The sequence below is a fragment of the Rana temporaria genome, chromosome 2 (assembly GCF_905171775.1).
Source record: "Rana temporaria chromosome 2, aRanTem1.1, whole genome shotgun sequence".
NCBI lineage: Eukaryota > Metazoa > Chordata > Amphibia > Anura > Ranidae > Rana > Rana temporaria.
The window spans coordinates 508400100-508415946 of NC_053490.1; the positions used below are offsets into that span (position 1 = coordinate 508400100).

The following is a 15847-nucleotide window of genomic DNA, read 5'->3' on the forward strand; positions in this document are numbered from 1 at the left end:
GCAAATGCTATGCCTAGACAGTAACCAAACCGTTTTTTATTTATTTTTTTACGTGCTCCTTACCCCTTTTTCAGCCGCCGTTTGTGACCTGTCACTCAAAATCCCCCGCGGGGAATGGACGTGTAAGTCCTTTTCTCCCTGTCCTGTCAATCTATCTCTTACACTCCTCCGGAGACGCGCTGTGCTCTATTCGCGCGAGACAACGGGCGTGAGCTTGTTACGCCGGCCGTTGTTATGGCAACCGTGTAGTGTTGACGGCGACGCTCGCCGTCAACACTGCACATGCGCGGGATCGAGCGGTGAATGCTGGGAGGCCAGCATTCACCGTATCCCGGAAGAAGACCCTGTCTGCTTCAAAGTGCCCACAGGTAAGATGGAAACGTCCATCGGATGAAAATCTAAAATATCCTTTCCACAATTACACCGATTACGCGGGCTAAAGGAGTGGGACACCCGGGCAGTGCATTAGTACAGGTAAGCCCTGACGATTAATCCCCCAAAAAAAAAGGATATGCCGCGGAACCCCCGCTTTAATAAAACAAAAGGGAGACGCAACAAGAAGGAAGAGATAACCACTCTGCAGAATGAAGGCTCACTGATTAGAGCTACAGTTTGGCAGCTCAGTTTGACCAGGGACATTGTCTGGATGGAGTTTATATGATCTCCCTGTTTTTGTTCCAAACTTTCCCCTCTCTGCCTGGGGTTAATTTTTTTTTTTTTAAATAACGTTTTTTATTAGTTATAAAGATTATCATTACACAGATACATATAAAGTTAGAAAAAAACGAATACAGGGTGTAAGATTGGAGTGATCAGTCTCCAGCGGTAGTCAGAACTTAGGGCCAGATTTTCAAAAGAGATACGACGGCGTATCTCCAGATACGCCGTCGTATCTCTGAGTTGCGCCGTCGTATCTATGCGCCTGATTCTTAGAATCAGTTACGCATAGATTTCCCTTAGATCCGACAGGCGTAAGTCTCTTACGCCGTCGGATCGTAACTGCATATTTACGCTGGCCGCTAGGGGCGTGTACGCTGATTTACGCGTCGAAATATGTAAATCAGCTAGATACGCGAATTCACGAACGTACGCCCGGCCGACGCAGTACATTTACGCCTTTTACCTTAAGTTTTTTCCCGGCATATAGTTACCCCTGCTATATGGTGGCGTAAGTGTGGCGTACCAATGTTAAGTATGGCCGTCGTTCCCGCAACGAAATTTGAAAATTTTGCAATGTTTGCGTAACTCGTCCGTGAATGGGGCTGGACGTAATTTACGTCCACGTCAAAACCAATACGTCCTTGCGGCGTATTAGGAGCAGATCACACTGGGAGATTTCCATGGACGGCGCATGCGCCGTTCGTGAAAAACGTCGATCACGTCGGGTCACAGAACATTAACATAAAACAAGCCCCCCTGTCCCACATTTGAATTAGGCGGGCTTACGCCGGCCGATTTACGCTACGCCGCCGCAACTTACGGAGCAAGTGCTTTGAGAAAACAGCACTTGCCCGTCTAAGTTGCGGAGGCGTAACGTAAATCGGATACGTTACGCCCGCGCAAAGTTACGCGGATGTACGAGAATCTGGCCCTTAGTGTTTAAGGGCCTGGTAGCCCATTTTTATATAAAAGCACAAAAAGTTCACAAACACATCAGTAGCCCTCACAGGGGGGTTCCACCATTACTGTATCTTGCATACTCAATTCTTTAGCCTCCTGGCTTTCATTCTTACTATCCGGCTGTTTCAGGCCTTTAGTCTAGGCCTTGGGTCTGCTCCTCAGAACAAATAGAGTTTCCTAGAGTTAAGCTCTCTCCTAGCTTACTCCTGATCAGCGCCTTGCTGCTCTATCACCAATGACTTCTGCCTCCTGCAGACATGCATGCTCTGGTTGCCCCCATGCAGCGTCTGACACCTCTCAGAGGGGTGGGAGTCCACCTGACTCCCATGCACAGACTTCCTGTCTGTTGGGTGGGGCCCTGAGCCATAGTCAGGTCAGAATTAAATAGCCCAACACACAGCTGTGCAATCAGCATGTTTTTCTCTACAAAATCTGGTGTAAACCAACAATCTTTAAGGTCGCACGGCTCCCACCGCCACAAGGGATAAAACAATACTCTGTGTATACGCAAACGCGTCAAGGAGGGAAAAAGCATACCTTCTTCGCATTGTGCGCATGATATATATCAACTTCACTAGTAACATTGCTTATAAAAACAAACATAGTAAACAGTATCTTAAGAGCCGGTTCACACACAGGTGGCACGACTTTGGGGGCGACTCGGCAAGGCGATCTCAAGGCGACTTGAGAGGCAACTTGCAAAATGACTTCAGTATTGAAGTCAATGCAGGTCGCCCCCAAAGTCGTACAGGAACCTTTTTCTAAGTCGGAGCGACTTGCGTCGCTCCAACTAGAACGGTTCAATTGACTACTGTGGACCGCGACTTGTCAGGCGGCTGAGTCGCCTGACAGGTCGCCCCAGTGTGAAGCGGCTCTAAGACCAATTACACATATAACTGTTCATAGATAAATTGCAAAGCAGAAAAGAGAAAGAAAAAGAAAGGGAGAGAAGAACAAAGGGGGGAAAGAAAATAGGAATCTGGGGAGACATTAGGTTACCACGTTGACAGGCTCACGACAGGTTCCTCCCGAAGATGCCACCTCTCCCAGACCCCGTTGTGGTCATCCAGCCTATCTTGTATCCTGGCCGTCATTTTCTCCATAAGTTCAAAATCTTTGACCCTGGAGTACAGAGCTTCCTGGGTTGGGGGTGATGTTTTTTTCCCAGTGTAGGGCAATTAGGCACCTTTCTGTTGTGAGAATGTGTCTAAGTAATTTCTTATATGGTTTGTCTAATTTCAGTTGAGACAGGCCGAACAGAAAGAATTTTGATGACATAGGTATTGGCACCTCAAAGAGGCGTGTCAATAATTGTTGTGTTGAACTCCAGAATGGGGCTATTCTAGGACAAGACCAGTAAATGTGGAAGAGAGTGCCTCTGTCTTGCTGGCAGCGCCAGCAGCGATCAGAGGTGTAGGGGTCAATTTTATGGAGTATGTCCAGAGTCAGGTACCAAAAGAAGAGAATTTTATAGGCGTTTTCCTTATAGAGGGTACATAGGGAACTCTTGGCAGCCTGACTCCACATTGCCCGCCAGGCCTCCACATGGAGCACCTCTCTCAACTCTCCCTCTCTAAGCGTGTTTGCCCCGTACTGGTATATAATACGCGTTTAGGATCTGGTATATGTCTGAGATCAGTCCTCTACGTGTACGGCCTTCTAGTATGATGCATTCAAATGGGGAGGGTAATGAAAATTGCAGGTGTGGGGCTATAGTCTGGGCATAATGTCTAATCTGCAGGAAGCTGTAGAACACCTGTCGGGGTAGGTCATTTTTGGCTTGGAGTTCCGAGAACGGCAATAATTTACGGGGATCTGGGATCCACCAGATGACCAAAGTGGAACAAGTTCCGCGAGGCCCAAGGCCAAGACATCTGGTGGGTAAGGCTTGCAGGTACTTTTGGGTTGCAGAGGAGGAACTGGGGTTCAATTTCACGGTCTTTGCAATATGTCTGCTAAAATATAGCATAGTAAGAATAATATATATGGTAAGTGGACAGAGCTGGGGAGAATTCATGCTAAAATTTGGCAAATGTCCCAGGAAAATGCCAGTAGCAGATGGGTATTCAATATGCCAATGTCTGTCTAATCCTGAAGCATCAGTTTTTGGTAAACTGATTTTTAAATCACTAAGCGGCTAATGTAAACCCACTTTTTGACTTTTACCTACAGGTAAGCCTATAACAAGGTTTACCTGTAGGTAAGGAGAATATCTCCTAAACCTGCACGGTTTAGGAGATATTCCCCTCGCAATGCGCCGCGGCGCATGCGCAGGGGGGATCTACGGCAAAAGGACCGGCAGCCGCCGGACCTTGCCGAGTTTTAAATCTCCCGCGCGCACGTGCGGGAGTGACGTCATCGCCGCTCCAGCCAATCACAGCGCTGGAGCGGCTATACCCGGAAGACACGCCGAGGCAAGATGAAATCTCGCTCGGCGTGGACCAGGTAAGTGCTACACACCTCGTTCCGAGGTAAGTATTTCATAATGAGCTAATATGCGGTGCATATTAGCTCATTATGACTTTTGCCTTACAGGAGAAAAAATAAATAAAAAATTTGATGTGGGTTTACAACCGCTTTAAAATTCCATTACTGAAATAATTGTTGCCTGTAGCAACCAATCTGAATCCTTGTCTCATTTTCAAATCTGAACTGCAGAAATAACAGAAGCTCTATAGTTGCTATGGGCAAACTTTGTTTCCTGTATCACACTTTCATGCATTAAACCTTCATGGGACCCACATACAAGACAGTTTTGATCATTCTATCAGAACCACGGAAGGTCCCACTTTCCCTAGTAAGCACATGCATTGCATCTTGTGTCCTGTTATTATTGTTTCACTTAACTTTTTTCTTAATAGGAATAGCAAGACAAACAAACAGAAAGCTTCCACGGCAGAGAGCAACGGGCCTGTGTATGTGGAGATCCAGCAGAACAGCTTGGACATGTATTTATCTGCGTGCAAGTTCCTCGACACCGCACTTTCCTTTCCCCCGGATAAGATGCCGCTGTTTCAGATGTAAGTCCCTTTTGGACCGTGTTGGACGTCTCCTAAGGACACTGGGCTAGATTCATGTACCTGCGCTTCTTCTTACGGTGGCGCAGCGTATGGTCTTTACGCTACGCCGCCGTAACTTACAGGAGCAAGTGCAGTATTCACAAAGCACTTGCTCCGTAAGTTGCGGCGGCGTAGCATAAATGGGGCCGGCGTAAGCCCGCGTAATTCAAATGTGGAAGGGGGGGGCGTGTTTTATCCTAATGTGTGATGACCTGACGTGATTGACGTGTTTTACGAACGGCGCATGCGCCGTCTGTGTACATATCCCAGTGTGCATTGCTCCCAAGTACGCCGCAACAACGTATTAGTTTCGACGTGAACGTAAATTACGTCCAGCCCTATTCGCGAACTACTTACGCAAACAACGTAAAAAATTCAAATTTCAAAGCGGGAACGACGTCCATACTTAACATTGGCTGCGCCTCCTAATAGCAGGAGCAACCTTACGCCGAAAAAGCCTAACGTAAATGACGTAACTAAATTGCGCCGGCCGTACGTACGTTTGTGAATCGGCGTATCTAGGTAATTTGCATATTCAACGCCAAAAACAACGGAAGCGCCCCTAGCGGCCAACGTAATATTGCACACAATTCTACGTCGCCGCATTCAAGTTACGTCGGCGGAGGAAGCCTATTTTTTTAGCGTATCTGCCTTTGAGAATCGGCGTAACGATACGCCAACACAGATTTGAAATTACGCCGGCGTATCTGGAGATACGCCGCCGTAATAGCTACCTGAATCTACCCCACTATCTGCATAACTGTTGTATGTTCTCTCTGTGTTTGGATTTCCTGCAATTTTTTTGTTTCTTTCCACAACCCTGAAACATTACGAGGCTTCAACCACTGCCAGGTCAATTTGGAACAAGTCTGTACACGAGCATGATTATAGACATTAGAGAGGCCTTTCTAAGTCTTTCTACCCCAGGGGAACTGTTGAAATAAATTTCAGTTCTCAGTCAACCCACCTCGTATTCAAATGTTTATCTACAGCTCACTCACTGTACAATTGTAAGACCAGCAAGTTACCGTATTTATCGCGGTATAACGCGCTCCCGCGTATACCGCGCACCCCTAAAGTTGCCTCGAATCCTGTGGAAAAAAAGTTTTTTTTGTACTTACAGTTTTGGTGTCTTGCGTCCGTCTGCGGCTTCGGGTGCCCTCTTCGTCGGGTCCGGCGTCCTTCTGCGGCTTCGGGTGTCCTCTTCGTCGGGTCCGGCATCCGTCTGCGGCTTCGGGTGTCCTCTTCGTCGGGTCCGGCGTCCTTCTGCGGCGTCCTCCCTGCTCGTTTCCCGTGCCGAGTTTGAATACTGTGCCGACATATACAGAGCGCAGTACACTCGTGTATTGTCGGCAATGCTCGGCAACTCTCGCGCTGACATCCTGTACGGACGTGAGTGCGGAAGGAGCCGAGACTGCCCTACTATACCCGAGTGTACTGCGCTCGGTATATGTCGGCGCAGTATTCAAAACTCGGCGCAGGAAAGCGGGTATCGGCGTATACCGCGCACCCACGATTTTGCCCTGATTTTCAGGGCAAAAAAGTGCGCGGTATACGCCGATAAATACGGTAGATATAATAAATAAAAGAAGAAGATAAGTCAGAAAAACTGACTCGCTTAATGGTGTTCAGTGGAGACATTTGTTTCTTTCATTGGTGTTCAGTGAATTGCCCCCTTACATTTATGGTTAGTGGAAGATGTGTCCTCCCTACATTGGTGGACAATGAGTGGAAGACAACCCTTAAATTATGGTCCGTGAGATAGTTTCCCTATTACGTTCTGTTCAGTGGGAGGAAGAATGCCCCTAACATTGGTGGTCAGTGAAAAGTATGTCATAGGTAATAAGATCATTGGTGTCAAGCGGCTTGCTCTGGCCCAGGCATATGCAATTAGCGGACCTCCAGCTGTTGCAAAAATACAAGTCCCATCATGCCTCTGCATCTGGGTGTCATGCTTGTGGCTGAGTCTTGCTATGCCTCCTGGTACTTGTAGTTCTGCAACAGCTGGAGGTCCGCTAATTGCATATTCCTGCTCTAGCCAATGGCGTTGACCCTGGAAGTTTGCAGGCACCGTCAGGTTGAAGGTCAGCGAGCCCCTAAATGATAAAGCTAATTTACAAGGATTATTAACTGTATCTGTTATTCATTGATGATCTGGTAATCTGGCTTTGTTCTCATTACTGTGCAGGTACAGATGGGCGTTTGTCCCTGAGGTTGACACAGAGGCCTGTGTTATCCCCACAGAAATGGGAGAGAACCACCAAGAATGCAAACCGCATGTCGTTCGGATATTGGAACTTATGAAGTTCAGGTTTGGGGTGAGTATTTACCTGGGAGCTTTCATAATGCCTACTTAAAGCGGGGGTTCACCCTATTAATAAAAAAAAAATTTTTTTTTTCCTCTAGCATAAAATGAGGCATAGTAGCGCGAGCTACAGTATGCCTGTCTTTATTTTTTTAGCCCCGTACTCACTGTGCAATCGTAGAGACAAGATTCCGACTCCCCGCGTTCCTATGGAGAGGGAAGGTGATTGACGGCCGACTCTTCTCCGGAAATAGCCGAAATAGGACTTGGCGCTTCACGGCGCCTGCGCATAGTCTGTGCGCAGGCGCCGTGAAGAGCCGAGACCTGTTCCGGCTGTCTTCAGGGAGCGTGACGTGCCAGAGCCGGCCGTCAATCACCTTCCCTCTCCATAGGAACGCCCATTCCCCGCGGGGAGTCGGAATCTTGTGTCTACGATTGCACAGTGAGTACGGGACTAAAAAAATAAAGACAGGCATACTGTAGCTCGCGCTACTATGCCTCATTTTATGGTAAAATGTTGTTATGGAGGGTGAACCACCGCTTTAACCTAAAGAGAATACACTATTGGGGGCATTTATCAGGCCCACCATTTTCTATGGAAGAGCTCTGCAAAGGCAGCTTCTAGATTTCCTTCAAAAATTACTGTGCGATTTTTTTATTTTTTGTTTACAATTAATTTGCCAGTATAATTTTTCTAATGCAGGGCATGGATTTCTTTGCTCTTATGGGGAATTTTCTCTTTTTTTCAAAATTGTTAGCAGTTGGAGAGGGGGGTGCATGGGCGAGTGAGTTGGTTGTCCATATCGCCTCTGGACTTCAAGTGGTTATACCTGGATGATGCAATGTTCGGCTCTGGTAACCTGAAAGCGATGATCTGACATCACCTCCGGTTTACCCGGATGTAAATGGCGCCATTTTCAAAAATCAAAAGGTTTTCAACACACAGATCTTGGTGTGTTCAAATTCTTTTAAGGGCAGAGGACGGATATTGGGTCTTGTAGACCCCCGATCTCTCCATGAAGAGTACCTGTCACATGCCTATTGCTGTCACAAAGGATGTTTACATTCCTTGTGACAGCAATGAAAGTGATTGAATTTTTTTTAACCACTTCAGCCCCAGACTGATTTGGCTACCCAAAGATCGGAACCCTTTTTGCGATTCGGCACTGCGTCGCTTTAACTGACAATTGCGCGGTCGTGCAACGTGGCTCCCAAGCAAAATTGACGTCCTTTTTTTCCCACAAATAGAGCTTTCTTTTGGTGGTATTTGATCACCTTTGTGTAAATGTGACTGGCAGGGAAGGGGTTAACCACTAGAGGGGGCGAGGAAGGGATCAAGTGTGTCCTAGGGAAGTGATTCTAACTGTTGGGGGGGTGTGGCTTACTGTGACACGTCACTGATTGCTGCTCCCAATGAAAAGGAGCAGACGATCAGTGTCACTAGGCAGAACGGGGAGATGCTTGTTTACACAGGCTTCCCCCGTTCTGCAGCTTCGTGACACCCGATCGCGGGACGCCGGCAGACATCGAGTCCGCAGGCACGATCATGGAGCTTGCGGCAGGGGCGCGCTCGTGCCCACACGGCGGCAAATTTAAAGTGATGTATATTTACGTCGATTTGCCTGTCCTTGCCATTCTGCCGACGTAAATGTGCGTGACCCGGTCCTTACAGGGTTAAAGCGACAGTGTCAAAATAAAATAAAAAATTATTTTTATGTAAAGTATACCCCTGCCCCCCCCCCCATGTGCTTGCGCACACGCAGGGCCGATCCGCCCTATAGGCTCACTATGCAAGCCGCTCAGGGCTCCGCAAAGCTGCAAAGGGCCCCCCAAATTACTAGAGGCCCCGCCTGATGAGAAGTCATTTTCACCCCGCTTCTCAACTGGCTGCATGGGAGAAGAGGTAAGAAGTCAGCACCCCCCGCTTCTCAATTTAATGTAAGATATCATTTCGGACAGCACAGCACCCCCTCCCCCCGCTTCTCAACTTTCTTTAATGTGACATGTCACTGTCGTCGTCAGCGCCCCCTGCTTCTCATTTTTAATGTGCCATGTCATTTTGCTTAGGGCCCCAGGCGTTGGTCATACATGCAAACTGCGATCGCCTCATACATATGAGGTATCCCCATGAATGTCAGATCACGGGCAGTAATTCCAGAATCAGACCTCACGTGTAAATATAAAGTGGTAACCTGTAAAGGCTTTTAAAGCGTCACCGAAGGATAGTAAAATGTACGACGTTTGGTCGTTTTAAAGCATGACATGTTTGATATCTATTTAGATGGCGTAACATCATCTTTTATAATTTACCCAAAAATTGGGTTATGTATTTATTTTTTGCATTCAAATTCAAAAAAGTGTATTTTTTCCCCAAAAAAATTGTGTTTGAAAAGCCACTGTGCAAATACCGTGTGACATTAAAAATCACACAACCCACCAATTTATTCTCTAGGGCCTCTGCTTAAAAAATCTATCATTTTTGGGTGTTCTAAGACATTTACCAGCAAAAAATAGTGGCCCAGATTCAGGTAGAATTTGCCCCTTTTTTACGGAGGCACAGGGCAGCGTTTTTGCCCTGCGCCCCCGCAAATTTACTGCGCTACCCGCGATTCACGGAGCAGTAGCTCCGTAAATTGCGGGGGCGCTGTGTAAACTTGCCCTGCGTAAGGGCACCTAATGTAAATGATCCCGTAGGGGGCGGGAATCATTTAAATTAGGCGAGCTCCCACGCCGAGCGTAGAGCGCATGCTCCGTCGGGAAACTTTCCCGACGTGCATTGCGGCAAATGACGTCGCAAGGACGTAATTTGCTTCAGAGTGAACGTGAATGGCGTCCAGCGCCATTCACGAATCACTTACGCAAACGACGTAACATTCAAATATCGCGACGCGGGAACGACGGGTATCCTTTAGCATTGGCTGCGCGTGCTATTAGGATGTACAACCTTACGCGAAACCCGACGTACGCAAAATATGTAAATTGCGTACGCAGGGCTCGCGCAACGTTGTGAATCGGTGTTAGTATGCAATTTGCATACTATACACTGAGCACAATGGGAGCGCCCCCTAGCGGACATCGCTAGAATGCAGCCTAAGATATGCGTGGCATTAGAGCCTTATGCCACGCAGATTTTAGGATGCAGTCGGCGTTACGATGTTCCTGAATCAGGAGCATTCGTAACGCCGGCGCAAGTAAGCAATTGCGCTGCGTAACTATGGTTACGCAGGCGCAATTGCTCTCTGAATCCGGGCCACTGAATATTACATGTAAACAAAAAGTTCCAGAAAAGGCCCGGTCTTCAGGTGGATACCGTACATAAAACAAATTGTCATACACAGGTGTGCTGCCGGTGTCATCTTGCTTCTTTTTAGGATCTCAAGGTGGGTCAGATTGCTTGTATGGTAATAACTATATGTATGCTGTCTCCTTTCTCTCAGGAACATGCCGTTGAAGACTCCAGTTTTAGGAGGAATGAGTTCCCTCTCCTCAGTCTTCATTCTATATCGAAGATCACCCAGCTCATGCCATTTTTCAGGACACTAAGTTATGTGTTTAAAGCAAAGGGAAGAAGTTCTGGAACGGCACAAGGTCTCTATGTGGAATACCCAGTGGAAGACACTACGAGGGTGATGAAGGAACTTGAGGAAAACGTGGAATGTGACATCTTGGAGAGCATGGGAAACTAATCAGATGGAATCCATTGAACTATATGGTAGCCTATAACTACGACCTGTACTGAAATCACATTATCTCCATTAGGAGATAATATGACTTAAAAGCTTTCCAACACAGTGAAGAAACAATATTTGCTCGTCGAATAAGAATATAACTGTAAATATATTGAATTTTAATGTGAAAGGGACATTTTAGGTTAAATACTTCTGTGAAAATGCACAAGATATAGGAGGTACTTGTGTGTGTGTGATACACAATGTGAAGGTACAGAAGCATAGAGGTGTGGTCCAAAGCAACCAATGGGATTCTTGCTTTCATTTTCTATTTTACACATGAAAAATGACAGCAAGAGGTTGGTTGCTGTGAGCAGTATAGATCATTGCCTCAGTTTTTACACATACAAACCATTGTATCTATCTATACATATATAGGCCATACATCAATAGGATAATAGCTGGGGGGGGGGGAGCACTGTATTAGGCCAGGTAGTCACATAGGCTGAAGATATTCCAAGTACAGGGTCCTGAGAAGAGATTTTTTTTAGCATGATTTCCAGACTTTTTGACCAGTCTTTGCCATAGGAAATTAAAGCGGGGGTTCACCCAAAAAATGTTTTTAATTCTACACACATTTTTTCTCTGTACAAGTGTACATACCTTTATATTCTGTTTTTCTCCAGGGCTTCCGATGACTGCAGGACTGGGCGTTCCTATCCTTCCGTTGGATGATTGACGGCTTGTGAAACAGGTGACCTGTCGCACAACGCGCGTCACCAGATGTCGGGAAATACCCGAGCTGCGAGTCGGCACTATACGGCGCCTGCGCAGTGAGCTCTACACAGCGGGCGCAGGCGCCGTATAGTGCCGAATCGCAGCTCGGCTATTTCCGGAAATCTGGTGACGCGCGTTGTGCGACAGGTCACCTGTTTCACAAGCCGTCAATCATCGAACGGAAGGATAGGAACGCCCAGTCCCGCAGTCATCGGAACCCTGAGGCTGGGGTAGGAAAGCCCAGTCCCAGATTCATCAGAACGCGGAAGCCCTGGACAAAATTGGGATATAAAGGTATGTACAGAGAAAAAAAAACATGCCGAAATGAAATGTCCTTACTATGCTGGCTGTAATGTAAAAAAAAAGTTTTTAGGGTGAACCTCCACTTTAAGGGAACCATCCATTTACTTCTAAAGCAAGGTTCACACCGCCGCAATATGATTTTGATCCAACTTTCAGTGCGATTATGTAGCGCTACTTGGAAACAACTTTGATAAGGTTTGTATATCCTGTGGGGCCAAAATTGCACGAAAATTGCACTGAAGTAGTACAGGAACCTTTTCCAAAATCGCTCCGTTCAGAGTTGCATACAAATTATCACACGTATAATAAAAAAAGATGTCAAATGGATCCAGTTTTCCTCAATTCAGTTCGATCGTGCATTTTCGCAATATTTTAAGACGGACAAGAGCAACATTACTCCACTATTATTCCAAGGACGGGCTGATCGTCTTCTCCTATGGCTACTATAACTGGACAGTGCTGGTCTGGAATCCACATCCGTTTCTGTAAAAGTTCCTACATTCCTACTATAGAACTGTAATAGTCTGTAAGTTATTCTTCCTAATTTGCACTAATGTTTCAAGCATTGCAGTAAATATTTTGGCACCAATTTAATGTTGGTGAAAAAAGAGCTAATAAAATTGTCCCAAAGAGGTTTTTGAGCATGTTCCATCTGCATACAAATAATATTGTATTTATTATACCAACAAATATTGTATGTAGTGCTAATGAGAGCAATGAGTTCCTTTGTTACCAGACATCCCGTTCCAAAACCAAATGCATGAATATGTAGTTGCCCTCCACCCTACCATGCATGCTGCCACTACAACAGCATCCACTTTCCTAGGAAAGCTTTTTTGGGTGTGCTTGTACCGTGTTTCCCCGAAAATAAGACCGGGTCTTATATTAATTCTGGCTACAAAAAACACACTAGGGCTTATTTTCAGGGATGTCTTATTTATTTATGGTATGTACAAAAAAGTTTGTCCCCCTGTCAACTCTGGAGTCAGCATTGTGAAATTCTGTAATCCCAAAAATAAACCTTTGTTCAAAGACCTCATAAAATTATGTAATCCGTTCTGTAAAAAGACAATATCATGTGCAGTGTGTCTCCTTGTGTAACATTATTGTGGAAAATACCTTATTTACAGTGCCGCTTGCCGCTCACGTGACCTGCTGGAGCTCTTCTTTCCTACTCCAAATACTGCAGAGGGAGGGGCCAAGATCCCCAATGACGTCAGCCCCACTCTGAGTACTGCAGTGGGTAGGGGCTTAATAAAGTTTTATTGAAAAAAAAACAGCTGACATCAGCCGGGAGGAGAGGAGAAGAGCTCCGGCGGGTCACGTGAGCACCAAGCAGTGCTGTAAATAAGGTATTTTCCACAATAAAGTTACAAAAGGGAGACACACTGTACATTATATAATCTTTTTACAGAACGGATTACATGTTTTTACAAGGACTTTAACTAGGGCTTATTTTTGGGGTAGGGCTTATATTGCAGCCATACCAGAAACTCACGCTAGGTCTTATTTTCGGGGTAGGGCTTATTTTCAGAGCAACAGGGTATAGTGCCCACTGAGCCAAGAGCATTTGTGAGGTCAGGAAGGTCTGCCACCAGGGGGGTACAGCCGATGCAACTGTAAGGAGCATCTGGAGGGGCTCGACCAGGCTAGGAGAAGGCAGGAGAGGGTGCCGTGTTGTGAAGTGCAGAAACTATCTTGGCAGCCTGAAATTTACACAGGTGTGAGGGGGGCCTTACATGTATACAGGTGTGAGGGGGGGGGCCTTACATGTATACAGGTGTGAGGGGGGGGGCCTGACATATACAGGTGTGAGGGGGGGCCTGACATATACAGGTTTGAGGGGGGTTTGACATATACAGGTGTGAGGAGGGGGCCTGACATATACAGGTGTGAGGGGGGGGCCTGACATATACAGGTTTGAGGGAGGCCTGACATATACAGGTGTGAGGGGGGCCTGACATATACAGGTGTGAGGGGGGCCTGACATATACAGGTGTGAGGGGGGCCTGACATATATAGGTGTGAGGGGGGCCTGACATATACAGGTGTGAGGGGGGCCTGACATATACAGGTGTGAGGGGGGGGGCTGACATATACAGGTGTGAGGGGGGGGCTGACATATACAGGTTTGAGGGAGGCCTGACATATACAGGTGTGAGGGGGGGGGCCTGACATATACAGGTGTGAGGGGGGGGCCTGACATATACAGGTGTGAGGGGGGGGCCTGACATATACAGGTTTGAGGGGGGCCTGACATATATAGGTGTGAGGGGGGCCTGACATATACAGGTGTGAGGGGGGCCTGACATATACAGGTGTGAGGGGGGCCTGACATGTATACAGCTGTGAGGGGGGGCCTGACATATACAGGTGTGAGGGGGGCCTGACATATACAGGTGTGAGGGGGGCCTGACATGTATACAGCTGTGAGGGGGTGCCTGACATATACAGGTGTGAGGGGTGCCTGACATATACAGGTATGAGGGGCCTGACATATACAGGTGTGAGGGGCCTGACATATACCGGTGTGAGGGGGGCCTGACATATACCGGTTTGAGGGGGGCCTGACATATACAGGTGTGAGGGGGGGGGGGGCCTGACATATACAGGTTTGAGGGGGGTTTGACATATACAGGTGTGAGGAGGGGGCCTGACATATACAGGTGTGAGGGGTGCCTGACATGTATACAGCTGTGAGGGGGGGCCTGACATATACAGGTGTGAGGGGGTGCCTGACATATACAGGTGTGAGGGGTGCCTGACATATACAGGTGTGAGGGGCCTGACATATACAGGTGTGAGGGGGGCCTGACATATACCGGTTTGAGGGGGGCCTGACATATACAGGTGTGAGGGGGGCCTGACATATACAGGTGTGAGGGGGGGGCCTGACATATACAGGTTTGAGGGGGGTTTGACATATACAGGTGTGAGGAGGGGGCCTGACATATACAGGTGTGAGGGGGGCCTGACATATACAGGTTTGAGGGAGGCCTGACATATACAGGTGTGAGGGGGGCCTGACATATATAGGTGTGAGGGGGGCCTGACATATACAGGTGTGAGGGGGGCCTGACATATACAGGTGTGAGGGGGGCCTGACATATACAGGTTTGAGGGGGGTTTGACATATACAGCTGTGAGGGGGGGCCTGACATATACAGGTGTGAGGGGGGCCTGACATATACAGGTGTGAGGGGGGCCTGACATGTATACAGCTGTGAGGGGGGGCCTGACATGTATACAGCTGTGAGGGGGGGCCTGACATGTATACAGCTGTGAGGGGGTGCCTGACATATACAGGTGTGAGGGGTGCCTGACATATACAGGTGTGAGGGGCCTGACATATACAGGTGTGAGGGGGGCCTGACATATACCGGTTTGAGGGGGGCCTGACATATACAGGTTTGAGGGGGGCCTGATATATACAGGTGTGAGGGGGGCCTGATATATACAGGTGTGAGGGGGGCCTGACATATACAGGTGTGAGGGGGGCCTGACATATACAGGTGTGAGGGGGGCCTGATATATACAGGTGTGAGGGGGGCCTGACATATACCGGTTTGAGGGGGGCCCGACATATACAGGTGTGAGGAGGGGGCCTGACATATACAGGTGTGAGGGGGGCCTGACATATACAGGTGTGAGGGGGGCCTGACATATACAGGTGTGAGGGGGGCCTGACATGTATACAGCTGTGAGGGGGGCCTGACATGTATACAGCTGTGAGGGGGGGCCTGACATATACAGGTGTGAGGGGGGCCTGACATGTATACAGCTGTGAGGGGGTGCCTGACATATACAGGTGTGAGGGGTGCCTGACATATACAGGTGTGAGGGGCCTGACATATACAGGTGTGAGGGGGGCCTGACATATACCGGTTTGAGGGGGGCCTGACATATACAGGTGTGAGGGGGGCCTGATATATACAGGTGTGAGGGGGGCCTGACATATACAGGTGTGTGGGGCCTGACATATACAGGTATGAGGGGGGCCTGACATATACCGGTTTGAGGGGGGCCCGACATATACAGGTGTGAGGAGGGGGCCTGACATATACATTGTGGGGGAAAAAAGGACGCCAATTTTGTTTGGGAGCCACATCGCACGA

General features: G+C 47.8%; 1 protein-coding gene across 1 annotated transcript in view; it reads left to right on the forward strand.

Moving 5' to 3' along the window:
• The window catches only part of DOP1B (DOP1 leucine zipper like protein B), a 208375-nt gene extending 197226 nt beyond the window's left edge, over window positions 1-11149 (forward strand). The window contains exons 35-37 of the mRNA XM_040338949.1: window positions 4482-4640; window positions 6868-6997; window positions 10422-11149. Coding sequence (XP_040194883.1) covers window positions 4482-4640; window positions 6868-6997; window positions 10422-10670 — 538 coding nt within the window. The 3' untranslated portion in view covers window positions 10671-11149. The remainder of the gene's footprint in view (window positions 1-4481; window positions 4641-6867; window positions 6998-10421) is intronic.
• Window positions 11150-15847: the final 4698 nt, after the last annotated feature.